Below are 18000 nucleotides of genomic sequence, written 5' to 3' on the forward strand. Positions count from 1 at the left end.
AACCGCAGGAAGTGCTACACTTGCCCCCACACCGCCTCCCTCACCCCCATCCCAGGCCCCAAGAAGACTTTCCACATCAAGCAGAGGTTCACCTGCATATCTGCCAATGTCGTATACTGCATCCGCTGTATCCTTTGTGGCTCCCTCTACATTGGGGAAACCAAGCGGAGGCTTTGGGACCGCTTTGCAGAACACCTACGCTCGGTTTGCAATAAACTGCACCTCCCAGTCGCAAGTCATTTCAAAACCCCTTGCACTCCTTAGGCAACATGTCCATCCTTGGTCTCCTGCAGTGCCACAATGATGCCACCCCAAGGTTGCAGGAACAGCAACTCATATTCCGCTTAGGAACCCTGCAGCCCAATTGTATCAATGTAGATTTCACCAGCTTCAAAATCTCCCCTCCCTCCACTGCATCCCAAAACCAGCTCAACTAGTCCCTGCCTCCCTAACCTGTTCTTCCTCTCACCTATCCCCTCTTCCCACCCCAAGCCGCACTTCCATTTCCTACCCACTAACCTCATCCCGCTGCCTTGACCTGTCCATCCTCTCTGGGCTGACCTATCCCCTCTCTACCTCCCCACCTATACTCACCTCTACAGGCTCCATTCCCCCCCACCCCCAACTTTAACTTGTCTGTCTCCTCTCCTCTATCCATCTTCAATCCGCCTCCCCTTCTCTCCCTATTTATTTCAGAACCTTCTGCCCATCCCCCTTTTCTGAAGAAGTGTCTAGGCCAGAAATGTCAGCTTTTGTGCTCCTCTGATGCTGCTTGGCCTGCTGTGTTCATCCAGCTCTACACCTTGTTATTTCAGATTCTCCAGCATCTGCAGTTCCTAGTATCTCTGAAGCAGCTTGCTTATGTTGATTTGACTCTTTATTTCCAGGAATGGCTAATTAGCATGTTGCTTTTAATTCCTTTATAATGATTTTGCCTCATCCCTTTTACCTCAAGGACCAGTTTACTCCAAAAAGAGTTATTGATAACTCTTTCAATCCCTGAACAGCTATTAAAGTTTTGAAGTTCACCTCCTGAACATGGACTACACAATCAGCCAATGGGCTGTGTCCAAGCCTGTGGGCTGATAACGGACGCTGTCTTAACTTACTCTGATGGGATTCTCTGACTGAAGGCAACGTCCTTTGGGCTGACTGAATACTGTTTTCTTTAGGCTTTGGCCATTGTGTTGATGTGGTGAGGCTGGTAGCTGTCTTATGCCAACATCTGTGGACGGCGACGGGGGCCTACATGTAGTCTGTGCCCATGGAGGGTGAACTGAGATGTTGATGACTGCTATCCAAGATGGAGGGCCCAAGGTGTAAGTGACGATCTGTAGTTGCTAGGGAACCAAAGTGACTTCCATGTTGGGAATTGTTGATGAGCAGTTTCTATCCAATAGCTGGGAGAATGGGGAACTGAAAATTAATGAGGAGGAATTAACTTAATAATACAATAATACATGAAAACTGGCCACTTTGAGTCAGTAATGAGAATCTTGTCTGGTCGTTCAATGCTCAATATCAAGATTTCTCACTGTCAATCTCACCTGATGTTCCCACCTTTCTTATCAAAGGGCCACAGCATTTGAAGCCTGGGAGATTCTGCCCACTGGTTCAGTTATCTCCCATATTCATACTTCTCTTTTGGATGATATTCTTTCCGTGTGTATAGTCCTGGGAAATTTAATTTGTCTTTAAAAAATTATTAAAAAAAGACCAAGACAGAGAATCATTTCCTGCACATCATTAATTAACCTTTAATTGACTGAGAATCATTATAGAAACAAACCGTAACATGAACTTGGGTATGGAATTTACAGTCAAGGCCTGAAAGGAACAGAGTGATTATGTGTGTTTACTTTTATATCATGTTTCAAATAGTTATCCTTCAACTTGTCATGCCCAAATGACAAGCATAAAATTGCCCCCACAAAAATTGTATTTTCTTCTATGTTTCTTTGTTTAAACTCAGTTTATTTTACAATTAGACAACCGTATTGAACACAAAAATGGCTGAGGCTGATCACATGATTGTATTGATAGAAGCTTCTGAACCCTCTGCATCATATAGGCATTCCAGCTATAGCAAACACAGTCTTTGAGAGGAAATATCTGCCTCCATCCAGCTCAGGACAAAACAACACCTCAAGACCCACTATATTACAAAGGGCACATATGCTTTTATGAACAGAAACAGAAGTTGCTGGAAAAGCTCAGCAGATCTGGCAGCTTCTGCAAAGAATAAAACAGAGTTAACGTTTCGGGTCCTGTGACCCATGCTTGAATCCCGAAACGTTGACTCTGATTTTTTTCTTCACAGATGGTGCCAGACCTGCTGAGCTTTTCCAGCAACGTCTGTTTTTGTTCCTGATTTACAGCATCCTCAGTTCTTTCTGTTTTTACATATGGTTTCATCTTTAACTCTTCACCTTGCAACGGGGACCTCAATGGGGGAGAAGAAAATTACTGTTAGCTTAACGACCCTCCAATTAGCTCATTTAGTTGGTTCCTCAACACCAGACGGACCCATCACTGAAATCTGAGCTTGTGGAATTGCTTAAATATATAGAACTTTGGGAGTCTAATTCAGTTGCTCTTTGATCTCAAGAAGGAGAGCAGACTCCAGACTGAGTTGGTAGCCTGTCTAGGATTTTCCTTCTCTGTGTCCAATTTGCTGGCTGGAAAGAAGCCTGTATTGTCTCCAAAAAGAAAATGTTTGAGTCCAGCTCAGTGAGAAAACTATTACTGGATATTGACCTCTTGGAAGTTCTAACTCAGATGAACTGATTTTAATACCTCTGGATTTACCAAAACTGCAATACATAACTTATCCCCTTTCCTGTCCTGTCTTCCTTAATTTCCTGAGTGTTAAGAAAACCTATCTTTGATTCATCTTAAAGGATTTTGCTGCGGGTTTATTTCAAAATTTGGAATCCAAAAACCAAAGTTTGGGGAGTAGAGGGAATGGAATAAGTTAAACAATACCTTGGTGTTATTTACATTTAACTCCCTAAAAATACCTCATACTTTGATTTGTTCTACTTATCAAAGCAAGAATGTCGATTCAGTCACAAATAATTCACTCTGCTATATTACCCAATACTGTGATGGTCCTAGCAACTTTTAAAAGCTATAGTCTGTTTTGATCATACTGGGTAAGAGTTAAATAAATAAAGAGTCAAATAACTATAGGAAGCTATATTTTAGTTTAAAGGCTGCTAACAATTCCAAAAGGTATAATACATTAAAAAAAGTTAAGATATTGTTGCACATCAATGAACAGCAAAAAAATGGTATCTACGATCTTCATAAAGTAAAGGCATAAGTAAAGGCATCATGGTGTTGAATCCTGCGAATTGTCCACGAAATAAATAATCTTTAACAAAGTAATGGAATAGGTATTTACCAATAAGATTGAATTCTTTTTTATTAGTTTTTATTTAAACCGATCTGCACCTGTATTTAGGTACTCATAGTCTTATTAACCAAGCAACAGTGATAATGTTCCAAATCAGGATGGCATAGGACTTGGAGAACTGACAGTACAGTTTTTGAATTCAACCCATAATTATGTATCTCTTACCCAGTGCTTCTGCACCGGTATTGCATTATTTCCAGGCCAAGACATAGTATATGTCTTCATAGGCCTCATTCAGTACCACTCCGAAACTAAATTCTTGGATTTGTTGGGAGCAAAGAATGTCCCTTCCTTTCAGCAAGACTCTGGCTGCTACTGACTGTCAATTCGTGCAAATCAAGCACAAGACTGAGAACTTAAAAATGTTTGTAAAGTATGGGTATGAGTCTATTTCCAACTTCTTTGTGATGTAGTCACAGAAGTCCACTTGCTAGATTTGTAAAATGATAAAAAAAAATCAATTTGGAGAGGATTAGGATTAGGCTGTGTTCCAACCAATTGCTCAGAGTCTGCATTGCATCAAATGAAAACAAATCTGGACTGAATTCCAAAACTGTACTGTCAGTTCTCCTCAAAGCAAGAATGTTGAATCAGTCACAAATAATTCACTCTGCTATATTGTGGCAATTTTAAAAAATAATGGTCTGTTTTGATCACACTGGGTAAGAGATACATAATTATGGGTTGAATTCCAAAACTGTACTGTCAGTTCTCCAAGTCCTATGCCATCCTGATTTGGAACATTATCACTGTTGCTTAGTTAATAAGACTATGAGTACCTACACCACATGAACTGCAGTGGTTTGAGGAGAAGGATCACCAATGCCTTCTCAATGGCAACTAGGGATGAGCAATAAATACTGGTCTAGGCAGCAATGTTCACAACTCATGAATAATTTTTTAAAAAAGTTTCAAATTGCATTTGCAGAGTAATTTTGAATGATTCTTCAAGAACAAAATTTCTTTCTGCTTTTTAGGTTAACGCTCAGTGAATTGACAATTTAAAATTACAATCTCCATACAACATTTTAGATGTTGTATAAGAATGACTTTGAAATCTCCTCAGTCTGGTAATCTCTCTCACTGCACGGTGTTCTGTAGATAAAATTGTAACCATTTGGCTTGACACTAACATGTTATTTCCAGATGTTCCATCCTCATTGAAAAGGAATCATGCCAGCTACAATCAAGAGACTAAACAACGGAATGTTAAATGCATTTTATTCACCAAATCATTAGCTTTTATTTCAATCATATCCTTTAAGAAGTGTTTTCAAAGAAAGCGAAATATGTCATCTTATCTACACAACATAAATTTAGTAACAGACTGTCATGGGTTGGACAAGACCCTACATATTCACCGTTGTTTAAATATGCAGAGTCCTGTATTGAACGAAGACCTATTATCCTTCAGCTGTCATGGCTGTTGTGAAGATGTTGAGTCAGCTGTAATGACAATCAGTGGATAAGCAGAAATAAAACTAACAGTCTGTTGAAACGCCTTCCATATTTCACCTGCACATGATATAGAGAGGTCAGAAAAATGGATGCCTTTCAGAAAAAAAATAGTAAATCAAGGCTTTTTTAATACCAATACTATTAGTCTGAAAACTACTAGTTTTGATTATTCAGAATCTATAATATTTCTTCAGCTTCCTTTCATCGTTTTCTTTCAGTAGTAAACACACTGTTGTTTATCAACTTTCATTATTTTGTTTTCCCTCCACATATTCTGTTCTAATTCTGTAATCAATAAATACTTCTTGCAAATTTTAGATTACTAGTAGTTATATAAGTCACCAGCATTAGCTTATTCATATTAATAGATTGTTATGAATATAAAAAATCCCTATTCAAGGAAACATTTAATTACCATTGTTTTCTCAAATATCTGTTGAACCTGATAATTCAGAAATCCTTATTTCTTTGCAGAACTTGAAGTAACATGCTCATTTTGCTTGGTTAGATCATTCATTTTGTCTGTCCAGTATTCAGTGCTCACTTCTAGCCGAGCAGAAAGCTCTCCAACTCGTTGGATCCAGTAAGAATTGTCTGGTATCATTGGATCAGTAATCACTGATTTTTCAAGCTCCTCTCTGGTTACATCTTCAACTCTCGCTGTTGAAGAAACTTTGCTTGGTTTTTGTTCAAGTCCTTGGGAACAGTTTAGAAGTTTGGCTGGATCAGAAACCATAGTCCCCTCAGGTAAAGATACTTTCTGGCTCGGTAGATGGTACAGGTATTGTTGATCCTTCAGTTGGCTCCTCAGTGAACAGATGATCTGTTTGAAGGCTTCTGACTGCAGTTCAAGTTGATGACGCTGGATCTGCTCTTCTTCCAAATCTTGCTGCTGTTTTAGGTTTTCTTTGTTGAGTATGTTTAACTGTTACAATTCAATAAAGCAAGTATGGATAGTAAACAATATTTTTTATTTTGGCTCATGCACCACTACTTTAAGAGAATTAAAGTACCTTATGCATATTTAGTCACTCTCTCAAAAAACAAAAATAAATAAACATAATATTTGATCACAAGTACCAGTATATAACAACATTGTTCAGAGTGAAAAGAGGCACTGTAAGTTGATGCATTGGTTTTAATTTGGCGAAATTTATTAATTCAGGAAAGTTCCACAAATAGTGAAAGAGGCTTTTTTTTATTGAAGAAAGGAGGGAAATAAAAAGCAGGAAACCAGAGGCTATTTAACTTGACTTTTGCCATGGGAGAATGCTGAATTCTTTTATTAAGGCAGTTATGGCAGGTTAATTATAATTTCTTAATGAAAGCAGACAGAGTCTAAATGGTTTCGTGAAAGCTAGCACATGTTTGACTAATTAATTAGACTTCATTGAAGAAATAACAGGCAGCACAATAAAGGGGAAATCAGTGGATGGGCTGTACTTAGATTTCCAAGACGCACTTGACAAAGTACCACATCTAAGTAAGAGCTGATGGTGTGAGGTAAGGTACTATCCAATCAGTCCTTCATCCAGGCAACACATGGCGTTTTGTGTTTTGAAGCCTTAATTACTTCTAAGTTACATCATTGATTTAGATGAAACGACTGAATGTTAAATTTGCTGATGATACAAAGATAGGCTCAAAAGTAAGCTGGGAAGAGTACATACTGAGCATTTCTGAGGATTAGTGTGGAGGTGGACTTGAAAAGTGGGACGATTTCCATTTGGGGCCAAGACATGTTTTTCACATTCTGTAAAGCTTATTATATGTGTATACATGGCTAAAGTGCTGAATTTCACTAATAAACTGGGTTGGTCAGGAAATTCTGCCCTCTTTGGGCCGTTGGGCAAGATTTTTAAAAGGTATCTGGGCAGCCCTTCATTCTTTGCAACTTAGTACCATCAGCCAATCTTTGTTTATCATCCCAACCCAACTGTCAACATGTCCAGAGCTGGCAAAAAACAGTGCCATGAATCAGTGATAGCTCCCTAGGGGCACTGCTGGAGGAAGTCTGTATATGAAGGGAAGTCCCCTTTCCAGGGGCCAGGAACTGGAGGCTACTCCAAGTCTCTAAGGTGGTCTGAATGGAGGTGACTGTGGAAGTCCATCCCCATGGTGCCTTGAGGACTGACTGGATACAGTGCTGCAAGAGAACAAATGGTCTCTTGTGGCCCACCAGTGTAAATGGCATTGTCTACTCATGCTTCATTTCCCTATGAGTGACAGTTAACATTGTAAGTGAGCATTGCATAGGACTGTCAGACAGAAGACTGGATGTCAGGCAACTTCATCATATTGCATCATGCACAATCAATGCCTTTCCCTTCACTGCATCCACCCATGTTATGTTACTTGTATTACAATGCAACTGCTTATATCTTATCTGCCAGGGGTATTATTTAAACAGAAATGGAGCAAAAAGATTCAGTGGCTGATGCACCATCAACTCACTGACCTTTTAGCACAACCTGGGGTACACACAAATCACAGCTTGCATGAGACAAAGCCATGACAACAAAAGATGGCTGGTTGATGAGCTCCTCACTTGAATAACAGACACATGCAGCAAATAAAACATTGTCAATTTCCATCATCTCAGCTCTTTCATCACATTCAACCACTTTTCAGTCAGAACCATCTCACTCATAATTTCACCCATATTATCTTCTTCTAGCAAGGGTTGCCTAGGAAAAATGACATGTCTGGGGAACTGTTTCTATCAGTGCAGGCAAATTGCTCATGTATCCATGCTAATGTCTCAGAATGTCCTTATCCTTCTGCAGAAGAAAATGGTGCACAACCTGTATGAGTGGGCACACAATACAGGGTATTTCTGGCATGTTAGAAATCAGTGCTCGTGACACTTGAGCTGGCATGAGAGGAGAGGAGATGTATATGCTGAAGGTGAGATTAGATACCTGAAACCATCTTATGAGAAAGTCTCCATGTAGCTGCTCCAGGCACACATCAAAGATCTAATAGTGAACAAAACCTTGATAAATGCAGCACCTTGATGCACTAATAAACAGTTATATTTATTTCTGCAGCTTTTTGATCCTAGTCTCAATCCAGGACCAGATGAGGAAGAGTCCTAACCTCAGGGCCATCTCTGGAGATGGGATAGTCAAAGCCTCCCTCCTCACCTTCCACCAGTGCTGAGACATTCACTTTGGTGGGTAACGTAACTACAGTAAGCTCGAGATGACATTTTGGTCAGCACAGCACTGTCATGGGTCAGTAGCTACAGGAGGAAGAAACATTTGAGGCCTCTGACACCCCAAGGCATACTGAAGAACATAATCTTGCTGAGTTCTGTACAAATGTTGAGCCCCAGCGCTTGGCCATTAATGAGCTGAAGGAAATGTTCAAGCAAGCAGTGAAACATCTGGAATAGTTTAAAAAACATGTGGAGGCTGGAACAAAGGGCAGAGGAGTCTGCCCAAGTCCTGTCTTATGCCATGGCTCCTAAAAGCTAGTGTAAGGCTGCTTCCATGGAATAGGTGGAGACTGCCATGGAGAGTCAGCTCCAGCAGAACAGTCATGGTTGTTAGACATCAGCCTGAATCAAAGTCCATGATATGAACCATGGATGCACTCTATGAATGAGATGAAGCTAAGGGTCATTAATCTCACTCCAATTACTCCATTCCCTTAAGCATTGTCAACGTACACTAAGATGGAGGAGGAGTGACCGACAGGTGCTCAAGAACTGTCCCCTCAGAACTCTCCAGAGATGCCAGTGACCCAAAAGCCTTCATCAGTTCAGGCACCAAACCTGAATTTGTAAAAGAGACCATCAGTAGGCCAGGGCCCTCTAAGTCCTGCACCACTACAGTTTTCAATCCAGATTCATCTGTGGCAAGGTGGTAAGGCAGATAGCAGGCTTCCACCAGCTCAGCACCAGTTGGTCAGGTAGAACCAGAAGTAGCAGTAGAAAGAAAACAAATATTGAAGTCACCTTAGGTGTCAAACATTTGTAAAGGTCTGAAATATAAATAAATATACTATAGTTTTCTACATTTCTGTGGTTTTGTCTTGTTCAATCTGTTCATACGTCTAACTGTTTTTGCATTACTGATCATGAGGGAGATCACTACCCTGGATGATCACATGTACTTCAGCGGAGCATTGTGAAGAACTCTGATGCTGTCATGTACAGTTCTCACCTGGGAGGAGAAAATCCTTAGAGCAGCAAGAATGTTAACTACATGGTTGTGTTGCATGAGTTAATCAGCATGGTGAAACCCTTCTACATCTCTGTGACAGATGAGTGACCCATGTCTAAACAGAGATATGTATAGTGGCAAAAAAAAACTGCAGATGCTGGAAGCCATGGGAGACAAATGGGAGGCTGGAAGGACACAGCAGGCCAGGCTGCATCTGGAGGAAAGGAGCTGTCAGTGTATTGGGTATTACCCTTCTTCAGGACTGGGTGAGGGAGTAGGGGGAGCTGCAGATAAAGGGGGAGGTGTGGAGACAGAATGGAGTTGCTAGGTGGACACTGGTGGTAGTTATGACCTGATTGGTCGATGGGAGGGATGAATCTGTTTGGTGGCTGGAATGGAGGGTCAGAAAATGGAATGGAAGGGAGGAGGTGGGGCTGGAAAGGGAGGCGGGAGATAGGTGGAAAGGTTAATTGAAATTGGAGACCTCAAAGTTGAGTCCTCCAGGCTTTAAGGTGCTCAAGGGGAACATAAGGTGTTGTTCTTCAAATTTGTGTTGCAAATCATTGTGACAGTGGAGGAGGTTGAGGATGGATATGTTGGAGGGGGAGTGAGGCGATGAGTTGAAATGGGCAGTGACTGGGAGGTTAGATTGGCCATTACGGGCCAGGCGGAGATGCTTGGTGAAACAGATACCGATGTAGAGAAGGCCACATCGGGAGCACCGGATGCAATAGACTAGATTGGAGAAGATGCAAGTAAAGCTCTGTATCACTTGGAAGGACTGTTTAGGCTTGAATGGAGGTGGGGAGGTGGTGTATGGGCAGCTGTTGCATCTGAGGTTGCAGATTTGCTCACCAAGTTTACGTGTTTGATTGCAGATGTTTCGTCACCCTGCGAGGTAACATTGTCAGTGCGCCTCCTGTGATGCGTTGGTGCTCTGTCCCACTTGTTATTTATATGCCTCGGTTTGCTGGGATGGTTAGCATCACGTCCAGTTTTGTTTCTCAGTGGCTTGTATATTGGGTCCAGCGCAATGTTTTTGTTGATGGAGTTCCGGTTGGAATGCCAGGCCCCCAGAAATTCCCTGGATGCCAACCAGAACTCTAGCACACACCTAACAGAGCATGCCAGGGGAATCCCGGAAGCCTGGCAATCTAACTGGAACTCCATCAACAAACACATTATATTTGACCTGAAATACAAACCACTGTAAAAAAGAACTGGAAGTAATACCAACTACCCCAGCAAACTGAGGCATATAAGTGAATATCAGGGTTTTGTTTTCATTTAACCTCACCTTCTCCTTGACAGTTTGGAGGCTCATTCGGAATCTGGCTGGTTCATGAACAGGATCTGAACGGATCTGAAAGGATTTGGACAGATTCAGACAGACTTGAAGATTAGTATTCTCGAATTTTAAATAGAATATAGGTAAGAAAAATCTATTTGACTTCAGTTACTTGTGGTTGGTTAAATCAAAAGTCATGGAAAAGGTTCTTAACTTTGCTAAAGTGTTTTTGGGATTTGAAGATGCTTCCCAAATTTCTCAAGGAAGTTTAGAAAAACAGAGGAAGGATATACTTTTTGAATTAGCAAAAAGGCTAGAATTGGGTTTAACTAGGGAAAGCTTAATTTGTAAAGGAGTTCGTCAAGCATGTAGATATATCAGAAAAAACAGTCAAGTATATTGGAGTTCAAAAAAAATAAACTGAAAACTAGACAATTGGAATTCAAAAAATAAAGAAAAGGTAAAAAGACCCAGGACAGAAGAAAGGAAAAGAATGTTTGAGTTAGAAAATTTGAAGTTGAAACTTGAAGCAAAAAGGCTTCAAGTGGCAAAAGGAAGAGTGCAAGATAGAAGTGACGAAGAGCAAACACATCATTGCCGACAGGATAGTAGAAATATATACACATATGTCTAAACATTACCAAAATTCTATGTAAAAGATGAAGAAGCCTTTTTTATTTCCTATGAGAAATTGGCAGATGAATTAGCCAGAGACTCTGTGGGTAATGTTAATTCAGGCAAAGTTGGTATGCAGGGCTAGCGGGGTTTTTCCAGTGCTGCCAGGGGATGTGTCAGGAGACTATGAAGGAATAAAACAGGCTACTTTGAGTGGCTATGAATTGGTACCAGAATATTATAGACAATGGCTCAGAAAGATAAGGAAAGCACCAGGTCAGATTCATGTTGAGTTTGAAAGAATTAAACATTGCAACTTCAAGAGATGGGTGAGAACTTTAAAGATAAAAAGACATATGAAGATCTTAGAGAGATTATTCTGCTGGAAGAATTCAATAACTCACTTCCAGAAAGGATAAGAACTCATGTCGAGGAACAGCGAGAAAAGCTGCTGAGATGGCGGATGAAAACATATTAGTGCATAAATCAAAATTCTGATCCTTCAATGAAAAAACAAAAAGTAGATCACACTGGGAACAGTTTACTGCAGGTGATAAATGAAACCCAAAAGGGTGAAAGGAGGTGAAAGGCCTCAGATATCTTCACTGTATTGGATATGGGCATATAAAGTCACAGCGCTGGTGGTTTAAGAAAGGCACTGGGGAGAAAGGATATGGTAAAAGAGACTAAACCAGTGGGATTAGTTGAGGTAGTGAAGGAAATCCCAAAAGAAGTTGAGGAGCTGGAGAGTGCACAGTCAACGGCTGGATATTGAGATGGTGCCCAACCTCTACAAAAACTTCACCTCTGTAGGTAAGGTTTACTCAGGAAGAACAGGGTGAGAAGGTAAAGAAGTTGCAGGAGCTAACCAATCTCTAATAGTAAAAAATGAAAGTATTGGCACTCCTGAAATGTTACTGAGTGGTAATCTGTGGAATAAATGGAGAGAGATTTAGCATTCCCCTGTGTAAGATCAGGTTGGAAAGTCCAATCAAGACTGGGGAAGTGACAGTGGGAGTGATTGAAAGAATGCAGCTTGTTCTTGGAAACGACCTAGCAGGGGATCAAAGGTGGGAGTGACATCCCTTGTAGTGGAGGAGCAAAAGGAAAACCAGGGAACTCAGGAGTTAAAAGGAAAAGTACCCTGGAATTTTTCTAGAATATTCATAAGTTAAAACAAGAAGGAAAAGCCAAAGGGAGAGATGAAGGACTTGATGTCCAGTTAGCTGGACACCCTGTTTTATGAAATAGTGAAGAAAAAACCTGAACAGGTAGAGGATCAGACAGAGGTGTTAGAAAGGATAATAAGTGGCACAGATGGAAACAGGACATGGAGGAATTTTTGGAGGGAGTGGTTGATGGTCTTACATCTGAAAAGACAGAGGACATCCTGTAGTTCATTGACTCTGGAGATGAAATACAAGATCTGCTCTGAACTGAAAGAAAATTGAAGCCACTGTGAACTGACCTAAATGTACATGCGAAGGAATTTGGACTAAATAAGTGACTGGAAAAAAAGAAGTATGAAGAACTGAGTTCTATGCAAGCAAGTGAGAATTTGTTAATTACAGACAGAGAGATATAAATTAGTGTATTTTCTAAAAGCTGAAAAATCAGGTACTGTACAGGAACAAAGGTTTGGCTATCCAAGTACACAAATCATTAAAATCTAGTAGGCTTTTACAAAAGTAATTAAACTAGCAACTGGGAGATTAGTCTTTATATGACAGGACTGAAACACAAGTGAGGGGTAAGTTATTCTTCAATCATTGAGTTTTAGTCTGAACTTATCTTGATTACTAAATTCAGCTTTTTTTTCCATTCATTCATGGGTTTTAAATATCACTGGTGTGGCTATAATTTATTGTCCATCTCTATATTCCTTTAACTAATCAGTTCACTAGGCTACTTCAGAAGATAGTTCAAAGGGAAACACATTGCTCAGCATCTGGAGTCACTTATCAACCCGACATGGAAGGATGACAGATTTCTACGCTAAAGCATGTTGGTGAGCCAGATGTGTCCTGATGACAATCTGATAGATACATGGTCATATTTACTGATTCTGTTTTCCTCATTCCAGATTTATTTGTTGCAGATCTATTTATTAAAGGAATTAAATCCCCTAGTTGCATTGGTGGAATGTGAATTCATGTCTTGAGATCACTAACTCAGGCCACTGAAAAAAAGAGTCAAGTAACATAACTACTGTGCAGCTATCTGCAGCAGTTTTGGATAGTGTATCTCAGGAAAAAAAGATATACTGGTTTACACTTTAGACAAAGATCTGATGCCTGCTTCCTATTCTCCATTATGGTCACATTGTGCTTCAAGATCCACATTCTTGCTCATCTCTAAATGTTATCTAACCTGCATGCTAGTACGCATCTTCTCTTCACTGACTGTATTGTGATATCTCTACACTCCAGTATTAGTGGTGTAACTTTCATGAGTCTGAACATTTCCTAAACACCTCCACTGTTTTGCTTCTCCTGCCAGTGCATATAAGCTCCTGCCATCAAGGTTTTCAATTTTCTTTACAGTCACCCCCTTACATTTGCCTCTGTTGGTTTCTGCCTTCATCCCCAGTCACTTCTAAAAGACATTGGGGTGATCTGCCTCGCTCATATAAATTTGATTCCATTGAGTATGCTGTAAGGCACAGCAGAAAAGCAACTGTAGTCTAATTGAGAGAAAAATAAACCAGGCTGTAGATGGAGTAATAAACATGTAAGGGAAACAACTTCCATCCAAATGTGAAAACATACAGAGCAATAACCAATGCTAGATTTTACACATATTAGAGGGGTAGATTTTATGAAATTGACAGGGGCATGCTTAATTTGGTAAGCTAGAATTCAGAGATAATGTCAGCAGCATCCTTGCAATGTATTCAGCCTCACACCATCCCTTGGTGAGTTCATACTTGTAATTCATTTTTGTCCTGAGTATTCATCGGTTTGAAGTCTTTTTGAAAATTACGTCCTACCTTCAAAATAATGTCAGAGGTCCATGGTTCATTTTTGTGTAAAAGTACCATGCAACTGCTTTGTGCAGTTGTGTTTAAGGTCATTTTCCTTGTCTAACTCGATAGTACAAGGGAGGGGAGTGGTAGAATGACAAATTGTATGGAAGCTCAAGTTGAGTTAGTGGTGGGGAAAGGGACGGGATCTGAGGCATGGAGGAGTGGAAGAGAGATCCATGGAATGAGAGAGGGTGCGTCAGGGGCATGGAGGAGTGAAATGGAAAAGGCCTCCTGTCTTGGTGTGGTGAGATGAGGGTATGGTGGAAGATCAGTTGAGGTAAGAAAATGAGGGACATAAAGGACACAGTCAGCATTGTCCATTTCAGGGTGTTGATTGGCAGAGTCCTTATAGGGATTTCAGCTCACCAACAACATTTCAATTAACACTACTGAGAGTGATTTTGGACAGTGACCTTTACAATACATAGGGAGTGGACTGACTGAGCCTGCAAGTTCAACAGTGTCTCATGGAGTGTTGAGCACAACATTGGAGACTAACATGGATGTACAATGCAGAGTGAAAAAACACAAATTATCGTGGATGATGCAAAGGAAAAGTCCCCAATTCTCCAGTAAAGGTCAGTATGGTGGAACAACGAGACATCCCACTACATTTAAGTCTCTCACCGAGCCAGTTTTAATAAATAATAAATGATCAATAAAGTAAGACTGATATAATGAGAATCATTTATATGTGAAATATAATGTGGAGAAATACCCCTGTAAACATTTTGGTCTCAACCAGTCCTATGGAAATGGAATGGAGTTGGACATGATCATTTTGACCATGATTGGCTCCTGTTTGACCAAGATTCTCTTTTGCAGTCTTGGCAGCATTGTCAATTGAGAGCAAGGTTCACCATGAAAAGCATCCTCTTCAGTGTGATTGCAGATGTTTTCTCTGCAGGGCACCAACAAGTTAAAACTCAATTGTAACTGCCTGAGAAACAGAATGTCTTGTGGTGCAATGGATAGCATCCCTGGTTTTGAGTCAGAGGTTCTGGGTACAAGTCATCGTCGTGCAATGCGCATTTGTAACAAGTCATTTGCTGGCCCGTAATTCCTTCCGACACATTAAAGGAAGGCGATAGATGTTGGAGAGTTCCCACGCTATGATTTCCAGCACCAGAGAAATGGCGGCAAGAAGGGCATCTAATATAAAACCTACTGATAAATCTTAATGATGGTTGACACCAAGGTTATCAGCCAGCCTAGGAGTGACCTCTTGTAACAACAGAAAAACTGGAAAGGAAAGAAGCTCTTGTAGAAAATAGCTATATACTGGAAGCAGTGCACAAGAATGACATGTGTGGAAAAACTTCCCTGCTGTCACTGTGCATATCAATTGTTCAAAGTATATTACACTGTTCCTGAAATTTCCAATAACTTAGCTGCATGGGCAAAATGAGTCTGACTTCTTGATAAAGCACATTTAAAAAGATAGCTTTTTAAAATACGGCATATAGTGCGTGCACTATATAATAATGCATTTTGTATGTGGTTAGCTTCTTCACTATGGTATTGCTGAGAGCAATGCAGAATACACAAACAGCTGGAGTTCCTGAATCTGCCATGTTTTATTCACCAGTGTTACATAGTTTTTGGCTCATATCCAAATATAGTTAATACCCCAGAGAACTAACATGCAGTATTTTGTTTTTTTATTGCCATGTTTGTTATTTAAATGTTGTAATAAGTTTAAAATCCAGTAGATGGTGTCTGGGGACAGATATTTTCCCAGGTTTGGGGAAATTTTCATTACTTGCAGAAATACAAAGCAACTGAATACACTTGAGTCAGTTACTCTTCTTCATTTCCCAAACCAATTGTGAAATAGTGGAACTAGATTATTAGATTTAAATGTAACATCTACACATATCTTGCAGAACATTACGAACACTATTTATCAAAAATGTACCTTTCTAAAAACTAAAAATCACAGATTGAAAAGATGCTTTATACAAAAAATTATAAAAAATAACGTCAATTAATTTAAATAGTTATTAGAAGAAAACCATATTTAAATTCATCTTTTCCACTTGAACGATTGCACTTTGTTTATTTCCAACAGTGAATTCAGCCAAGAGCTGCACGTATTTATTTTGTCCTCTCATGAACAACCACTTTATTTCAGGAACAAACAATTTAACTGAAGTTGCAAAAATTGATAGGTTTGTAGAACTGTTTTATGAAATGTAGATTTAGTTGCAGTTAAATCTTTAACAGATTCTTTATTTAATGTTTTTAAATTGAGCAAAATGCAAGGATATCTTTATAATTTAGATTATCCAACTAACTAATATCTAGAAAAAAGTTACAATGTTTACATGAAACATCTTAATATTCACATTGGTAATGAGACCTTAGAGAGCAAACAAATAATAACTTTGACTTTTGCACCTTTACACCTGCCTTTAGCAAAGGAAATTTTTGATACTCAAATTTGCAGAGTGTGCCTTGTCAGCATTATGAGTTTTCAACCGTACTTTTCCAGTTTACATTACTCTATAAACTATTTGCATTTCACGCTCAGAGATGATTTAAATCTTAAAACAGTCAGAAAAATTTTAATAAAATATGTTGAAGCATTCCTGCATATAAGGCTTAAGATTTAAGCAGTATATGAAGTCAAGAAATCATTTTATTGTGATTTTGAGTTGAGTTCTAATTTGTAATGACAAATTCTTTGATAGCTTAAGACTGATGTAACAAAACATGGCTGTACAATCAACAAGACAAAGACTGTTCAATATAAGGCTGTCTTTAAAATAGTAATGGAGCTACAGAACTCAAAAACTATTTTTAGTATTCATTTCAATGATGAAGAATCTGAAAATAAATGCCATTTAGATATATTCACCGGTAAACTTAATTCTGTAATGAGTACATGTGTAAACTGTACAATTTTGCAAATAATGACAATTTATCCTTATTTAAACTGAGACTTTGGAAGCAAAGTTGCAGAGATTAGCTCTGAATTCATGTTGAGGTGACTGAATTGGTTATTATAAGAATCCAAAGCTTGAATCAAAGTCTATATTGTCTCGTTCTTTTGCTTAAGAAATTACTTCACCTGTAGGTGTCAAATAATTACTGAGATAACCTATGATCTGAATACTTCACAACCTGCACATTTGACTTCTTAAGATCTCAACAGTCTAATGAGTTCTTTCCTGTATTTTTTAATAGAATAGCTATTCTCTCAGGCTTCCAGTTCTGCAACCTTTGGAGAAAGACAGACTTTCCCACAAAGTGAAACATGAGGGCTAAATGTAAATGTTTGGGGTCTAAAACAGAAAAAGAAAGGTCCCTCTTGTTAGATTGAATGAAGGAGCATTTAAAATTGCAATGTTAATCAAAAACATTTTAGTTGCAGTATCATTTTCTTTTTTGATATTAGATGCATTGAATACAGAGAGGAAAATGAAAGAGGTGTGCAGCTTTGTGAAGTAATGTGTTTATAGTAGTTTGGAGCACTCAACTAAACCTTTCATGAGCTTTAACTCTTCAAAAGCTAAAACAGAATATTTGAATTGCATGGGATTGAATTTTTTGGTTTGACTGGTTGTCCTGAAGTTAGGACCATCTAGGTGGGGAGTAGCTGTCCACATGTGCTCTTCTGGTGACCAGCAAATTAGCAGTGGTGAGGCACGGGGCCATCCAGTGACAGCATGGAAATAGGATATGAGGCAGTGTTAGGTAGTATTGCAGCAAGGTCTGCAGCAATGTTTAAAAGGTTTACCAGCCTTTCTTTTATTGCTGTGTGCCTCCCTGAATCTACTGCCTGTTCTGATTCTACTGCAGACTGCCTGCTGTGCTTCTACTGGCATAAAAGCAAAATACTGCAGATGCTGGAAATCTGAAAGAAAAACAGTAAATGTTGGAGAAACTCAGCAGGTGTGGCAACATTTGTTGAGAGAAAAATAGAAAAAACACTAAAGGAGGAAACTGCCAGCCTGGATAGAGACTGCAGGAGTCAGCAGCTATGGAATCACCCCCCAAACTTGTATCTAGTGTTGAAAGTATC

The 18000-nt window shown here is 39.4% G+C and overlaps 1 protein-coding gene across 1 annotated transcript in view; it reads right to left on the reverse strand.

The window, feature by feature from the left end:
- Nucleotides 1-4405: 4405 nt before the first annotated feature.
- LOC125452104 (uncharacterized) overlaps nucleotides 4406-18000 on the reverse strand; it is a 462089-nt gene continuing 448494 nt past the window's right edge. Inside the window, exon 29 of the mRNA XM_048530109.2 lies at nucleotides 4406-5801. Coding sequence (XP_048386066.2) covers nucleotides 5337-5801 — 465 coding nt within the window. The 3' untranslated portion in view covers nucleotides 4406-5336. The remainder of the gene's footprint in view (nucleotides 5802-18000) is intronic.

The sequence above is a fragment of the Stegostoma tigrinum genome, chromosome 5 (assembly GCF_030684315.1).
Source record: "Stegostoma tigrinum isolate sSteTig4 chromosome 5, sSteTig4.hap1, whole genome shotgun sequence".
Classification (NCBI taxonomy): domain Eukaryota; kingdom Metazoa; phylum Chordata; class Chondrichthyes; order Orectolobiformes; family Stegostomatidae; genus Stegostoma; species Stegostoma tigrinum.